Raw genomic sequence first — 6923 nt, forward strand, 5'->3', positions numbered from 1 at the left:
TGAGTTATCCGCCACCGGCACTCTAGCCGTCTCAACGATTATTTCATTGCCCTCAGATCCGTGGAAAACCACGGGGATGTCCGGGCTCCATGCAATCGGAGAGGGCGCTTCGGAGCCAAACAGTCAATAGCCCTGGTTAACTCCACATTCCATTTATATGGTTTCTCCTGTGTGAGTCCATTGATGTACAGTTGTCACGAAAACAGAGTTAAGTCCCTTTTCACCTTTATCATAGTGTTTTCAAGAAAGACAAAATGATACAATTCTCTTCAAATTAACAATCTTTATTGATTAACAAGTAATAAGCAATAAGGACTCATTCATTCATCACTCATTCATCAATCATATTTTTAGTTTTCAGGTTGTCCTACTTCACCCAGACATGCTGTCATCCTGCTTATGTCATATTTTCGCCCAATTATTTTTGTCCATCCTGATTTCGCCTGGTCCACTGGCTAACTCAATAATTCTTCATCTTCCATTTAATCATTTCTTTATCTTCTGTCTTCAGAGTCATAGTGCCATCTGATCCCACTCACTTCAGACACTTCTCCATTCATATCTTCCATTCATAGCATTAAGCATACTAAATATATCATCAATTATACCATGAGATCACTTGTGGTCCTCACAGACTATCCCTGATTGACTATTCCTATGATTTAATAAAGACATTTCACTAAACCACATATATTCTTTAAGAAATTAACTATATATCTGAACATTAGTATTAATATTGTGTCATTCATTACATATAAATGTTACATCAATGCTGTTGTTTGATACCCTGGGAAACTCAAAACCAACTATTTTGAAAGAACACCCTTAATACTAACATAGAAACGTTATTCATACAGAGTTTATGGAAAACGCCTTTTCAGCCTCACACAGTAAGTTTTCCCCTTGACTGAAACCCTCCCCACACTCCAAAGATTTAATTGGTTTCTCCCCTGTGTGAGTTCGTTGATGTCTTGTAAGAACTCTATTCCAACTGAATCTCTTCCCACATTCCAAACATTTATATGGTTTCTCACCTGTGAGTTCGTAGATGTGTTGTAAGAGCTCCATTCTGACTGAAGCTCTTCCCACATTCCAAGCATTTAAATGGTTTCTCGCCTGTGTGAGTTCGTAGATGTTTTGTAAGAGCTCCAGTCCGACAGAAGCTCTTCCCACATTCCAAATATTTAAATGATTTCTCGCCTGTGTGAGTTCGTTGATGTTTTGTAAGAGCTCCTCTATCAATGAAACCCTTCCCACACTCTATGCATTTAAATGGTTTCTCACCTGTGTGAGTTCGTAGATGTGTATTAAGAGCTCCATTCTGACGGAAGCTCTTCCCACATTCCAAGCATTTAAATGGTTTCTCACCTGTGTGAGTTCGTTGATGTATAGTAAGGTTTCCATTCTGACTGAAACTCCTTCCGCACTCCATACATTTAAATGGTTTCTCACCTGTGTGAGTTCGTTGATGTTTTGTAAGAGCTCCTCTCTCAATGAAACCCTTCCCACACTCTATACATTTAAATGGTTTCTCGCCTGTGTGAGTTCGTTGATGTACGGCAAGTCTTCTCCTTTGACTGAAAACCTTCCCACACTCCATACATTGAAATGGTTTCTCCCCTGTGTGATTTCTTTGATGCCTATTAAGCGTTTCCCTATGACGGAAGCTCATTCCACACTCCACACATTTAAACGGTTTCTCCCCAGTATGAATTAGTTGATGTCTTGTAAGAGCTCCTCTCTCAATGAAACCCTTCAAACACTCCATACATTTAAATGGTTTCTCGCCTGTGTGAGTTCGTTGATGTACAGTAAGTCTTCTCCTTTGACTGAAAACCTTCCCACACTCCATACATTGAAATGGTTTCTCCCCTGTGTGATTTCTTTGATGCCCATTAAGCGCTTCCCTATGACGGAAGCTCATTCCACACTCCACACATTTGAATGGTTTCTCCCCTGTGTGAGTTTGTTGATGTCTTGTAAGTTTTCCCATATCCCTGAAGCTCTTCCTACAGTCCATACATTGAAATGGTTTCTCCCCTGTGTGAGTTCGTTGATGCCTTTTAAGAGCTCCACTCTCAATGAAACCCTTCCCACACTCCATAAATTTAAAGGGTTTCTCCCCTGCGTTAGTTTGTAGTTGTGTGCTAAGGTGTTCACTCATGCTGAAGTACTTTACAGATGGCCCCTCAAAATTCTGATTGCCTTCTCCATAACCTGGTTTAAAGGGGGGAGAGAGATACTGTTAAGTATTCAAGAAAAACAACAAGAGAACTTAAGATACAGCAAGACCAATCAGCACTTTCTCTTATTTTAACACCTCCAGCCTTCCTCCCTCTCCTATGAACCAAATTTTTGGGAAAGGAAATCTGAAAATAATCTCCAGAACCCTTAGTATCCAGTTCTACCATCAACTCGCATGTAACACTGAGCACCAAGAGATGCTGAAGTGAGGCATCTATGGCCCTCCAGATGTGGTTGGACTCTAAGTACCATCAACCCAACTAAAGAAGTCAAATGACCAGGGCTGATGGGAGTTGTAGTGCAGCAACCTCTGGAGGGACACACTTTCTCCATCTTCCCCCTCCTGTGAAAATACTATGCCTCTGTATTCAGTTTTCTCCTTCCTCCCTGATCTGTAATATCTCGCTGATACATTCCAGGAAACTGTTCACATCACCTAAACCTGCACCAGGGTGCTGGAGAAGATGGGCCCTCGTTCTGATCCAAAAGGGATCTTTTTATATTTGTACACACTGAAAGGAGACATACAAAGGTACAGCCTCACAGCAAAGTGGAAGTATGTACCTCTCAATTGGTCCAGGACAACATCCCTGTATTTTTCTGTTCCAAGCGAGGAGATGAGCTCAGACTTGAGTATCAGAGTCTCTGCTATGTGGAATAAGTAAAGCAGAAATGTTGTTTATGTCATATGTGGCTGTAAAAATATTCAAAAATATTAATCTTGTGAAACAAAGACAGCAAAGTATTTGGTGGCCCATTAAAAGCTAATAAATAACACGGACCAGGAAGGCTCATGCCTGTGACTCTCCTTGTAGATTCTACATAGGTTTTGGGGGGGAATTCATACCACAATATCAGTTTATGAACAGTTGTCTACTGACAAAAGTACAGCATTGCTATAAACTACAATCTTCAACATCAACTTCGGTGGGCTGGTCATGTTGTTCGGATGCCTGATTATCATCTTCCAAAGCAATTTAAGAATGGAAAGAGAAATACCGAAGGACAATGAAAGAGGTTTAAAAATGCTCTCAAGCCAAATCTCTCAAGCTGCGAGTGCTCCAGTTGGAAAATATCCTTTACCAAAGGTGTAATGGACTTTGAAGAAACACAAACTCCAGACAAAAGGGAGAAACAAGCTAAGAGGAAAGTACATTTGGCAAACCCTCACTGTAATTAACTCCTGCCTGGAAACCTATGTCCCCACTGTGGAAGGATGTGTGGATCCAGAATTGGACTCCACAGTCCCTTACGGACACAACATTAAGACCGTGTTCATGGATGACAATCTTACTCGGCTACGAGGGGTCACCAAAGTAGAAGACACAGCATGAATAAATGGCTCAAACAGCAGATTCACACCTCCAACGTAAATCTGCCCTTACCTAAAGAGGCCACCATCTCATAATTCTCCTCCATGACTTCCTTGTGCAGAGCTCGCTGGCCTGGATCCAGCAGAGCCCACTCCTCCTCCGTGAAAAACACAGCCACCTCCTCAAAGGTCAAGAGGGCCTGGAAGAAGAAGACAGAGCTTCTCTTAGATCCCCATCACCCCACTCAACACAGAGGGAGGCTGGGTGGTCCCATTTGTGCCTCTTCCCTCCTTCCTGCTCCCGTTGCTCTTTCCCTACCTGAGGAAGCTGCCTGGCTCCTCTTTCCACTCCACCTCTGAGAAGAGGCCGTTCAGAGGGGGTCTCAGAGGCCATTGCGCTGCCAGTGGAAAGGACGGAGGAGGAGGAGAAGGTGTAAACTGGGCCACTTCCAGGACTCTCTCAGCTGTTGCCACGATGCACTTCAACACAGGGATAACAATGCAAAAATTAATTTATTATTATTATTATTATTATTATTATTATTATTATTATTATTATCTATATACCGCCCTATACCCTGAGGTCTCAGGGCAGTTTACAGAAAGGCAGGTTTATTTAGGGTGGGACACATTTACACAGGCAGAATTAATATTCACAATGAAATATAAATTACTAACGGATACCAAAGATAGGGGCGGCTTCTCCCTGCCAGATTTACGATTATATTATATTGTGAGGCTTATGCTGCCTTAGAGAATGGATAATATTGGAAAAAGCAGATATATTAGACCTTGAAGGTCAGGAGAATAGGTTTGGTTGACATGCATATTTATGGGGTGTGTGTGTATACACACACACACACCATTATACATACACACACACACACACACACACACATATATATATATATATATATGTATGTATTGACTAAAGGAAGTAAACCAGGGACCAAATGTCCTGTGGGTCCCTTCCAGGAAGTACAAGGCAGCGAACTGGAAGGATGTAATCCTTTCTACAGGGACTTTATAATACTATAAGCTGCCTCAGTCTTTAGGGAACCTTCAGCTTCGGATTGTAAAGTTCTAGGATCAAATGCCAAACTCTTAATGAAGCTTCGCAGAAAGCATTACAGTCAGTACCTCTGCAGACCTCGCTTTTCCTTTCCCCCGAACAGCCATCCAGGAAACCAGTTTCTGACACTTTGATACATTTAGAATACTGTATAGAAAATAAGGGAAACTCCTAAAGCTGCAGTTGGAAGACAAGCAACACCTGGAGGGCACCAGGGTGCAGAAGCTCCATCCAAGGGGAGCAGATGGAAATATTTAGAGCACTCTATGCGCTAACATGGATTGCTGTAGGGATGATCGCGGAGTGGGGTCCGGAGGGAGCACACTCCCCACCAGCAGGCAGCCACAGTCTGCCTGCATGCGTGACCTTGGGGTGCGGGGCACACCCCCCCCAGACAAGCCACAGCTGTCTGAACATCGTTCCCTCTGTCTAACCTTTTTCGGTCTCAGTAGTCTGCAGTGTCCTGTCTATAACCTTTGTCTCTGAGACCTTTTGTCTCCTTCGTCATACACTGTGCATGGGGAAAATGACGCGGTGGAAACAGGTGCCAAAATAACCTTGTACCACCCCACGATCTCGGGATCGGAAGATGTGTAAAGGTCACAGCCCAAAATGTATCTGCCTAGTTTGCGTATTTGCGTCAATAAAAGGAGGCTCCACTTCAGATTGTCTGACACTTCAGATTGTAGTTTAGGAGACAGAAATACAAAGTTTAGTGGCTTATGGCCCCCTAGTCCTTCCGCTTAGGAACGTGTGTGTGTGTTTCCTTTCCGTAACAGTGTGTACCTTTTATCTTCCCTACACTGTGAGAAAGTACAGGATGAGGCATCCTCCCAGAGCATGGGGATGTTTCCCCCAAGTCCAGCTGGAGAGGGGGCATTTCTTTAATTCCTCCAATTTTTGCCTTGAAGCTTTTTAAAGGGCTCCTGAGACCTTGATCACTTTCAAATCCTGTCATCCATGGGCCCATTTCCCTTGCCAAGCAAGGGGGAAACAGACAAGGTGCTTTTTCATGCTTCAGGAAATGGAAAATGTGCCTCATCCCTCCAATTTTGGGGCACAAAAGCAGCACAGCAGACCCCCCCCAAACATGGGAAACCCAACAAGGCTCTTTCCTTTGTGCCAAAGCAACCTCAGCCGGCCTGACTGGGATTTCTGAAAGGGGAGCTGGGGGGCCTCCCCCCGTCCTTCTCCCATCAGCCTCTTTCTTACTCAGGAAGCTCCGGAGGCCGATTTCCCTGGACATTGTCCATCTCTCACCCCCCACCCAATTCGAAATCTCCCCCCTCTCTCCCAATCCAGAGGCGACTCTGTTCTCCAGCTGCTTCCACTTCCTCTCCCCTGCTTGCCCTCCCGATCTCCGCCCCACTGAGGCAGGGGCTTCGGCAGCAGATTTCGGAGGAGGGCAGATCAGGGTCCTGGAGGAGCTCAGCCCCCCCTCCCGCCCAGACCGGCTCCCTGACGCAGGAGGCAGAGCCTGGGGGGGCAGGAGTGGGGCAGCAGTGAGAAGGGAGATGGAGGGTGTTAAACAGAGAGGAGCATCACTAGGTGGAATGGGGCTGCCCCCCCCTTTGAACGGAGGACTGACCTCTGAGTCAACATGCACAGGGTGGGGCTGCAAATCCCTTTGTAATTAAGTTGCACTGGGGGGGGTCACCCTTTTGCGGTTCGTCTCAAGTGTCTTCGCCCCCCTCCCCCCACCATGGGAGGCTGGCTTGATCTCTGCGCTTCAGAGAAGATCTTGCAATGCAAACCCTGTTTGGGGGGGGGACCCCACTTTGCAACAGGATGGCCTGCATTCCGCCCCGCCCCCGATTCTCACAGGGAAAGGACGGAGCCCCTCCCTGCTTTCCTTTCTACACCCCCCCAATCCTCCCGCCTCCTTTCCCAGCTGCCCTGTTTGTAGATTCAGGGAGAGGCAAAGCAAATCCTTCTCCCACCCCCCTCCCCAAATAACCCCCCCAATATGAGGCACCTCTTTCTCCTCTTCTCCAAGTCCGCTTCTCTTCCGGGGTTCTGCATGGAGACCCCTCCCCTCCAAATTCGCCTCTACTTTCCCCCTCAACCCCCCCCACTTCCTGCCTCTCTAGGAAACGGAGCTCATTGGCCCAGAGGGAGGGATGAGTGGCAGGAGATCCGCCTCCCCCTTTCTGCAAACAGAAGCTCTATATTGCCATTTATTTGGTGAGACAGTCGCGGGTTAAATCCCAGCAGCGAAAGAGGAAACGCACACCTTCCTTCTGAAAAGGCCCCCCCTGGGAAAAGAGGATGGGAGGGGTTCAGAGCAGCAACTGA

The 6923-nt window shown here is 45.9% G+C and overlaps 1 protein-coding gene across 4 annotated transcripts; it reads right to left on the reverse strand.

Annotated features, from left to right (window-relative positions):
• Positions 1-263: 263 nt before the first annotated feature.
• Positions 264-6668, reverse strand: LOC310756875 (uncharacterized protein). Of its 4 annotated transcripts, none has more exons than XM_083601772.1 (7): positions 6604-6668; positions 4697-4775; positions 3876-4036; positions 3630-3756; positions 2809-2889; positions 1035-2217; positions 264-950 (listed from the first exon to the last, which is right to left on the reverse strand). In XM_083601772.1, the coding sequence occupies exons 3-7, from the start codon at positions 3948-3950 to the stop codon at positions 935-937; spliced, it is 1482 nt and encodes a 493-aa protein (XP_083457898.1). In that variant the 5' UTR covers positions 3951-4036; positions 4697-4775; positions 6604-6668; the 3' UTR covers positions 264-934. The 4 variants fall into 4 exon arrangements, with proteins under 4 accessions (XP_083457898.1, XP_083457896.1, XP_083457899.1 ...); XM_083601770.1 differs by having other exon boundaries at positions 2809-2892; XM_083601773.1 differs by lacking the exon at positions 2809-2889.
• Between the last annotated feature and the right edge of the window lie 255 nt (positions 6669-6923).

Source organism: Podarcis filfolensis (genome assembly GCF_964270895.1).
Source record: "Podarcis filfolensis genome assembly, chromosome: 2".
Classification (NCBI taxonomy): Eukaryota; Metazoa; Chordata; class Lepidosauria; order Squamata; family Lacertidae; genus Podarcis; species Podarcis filfolensis.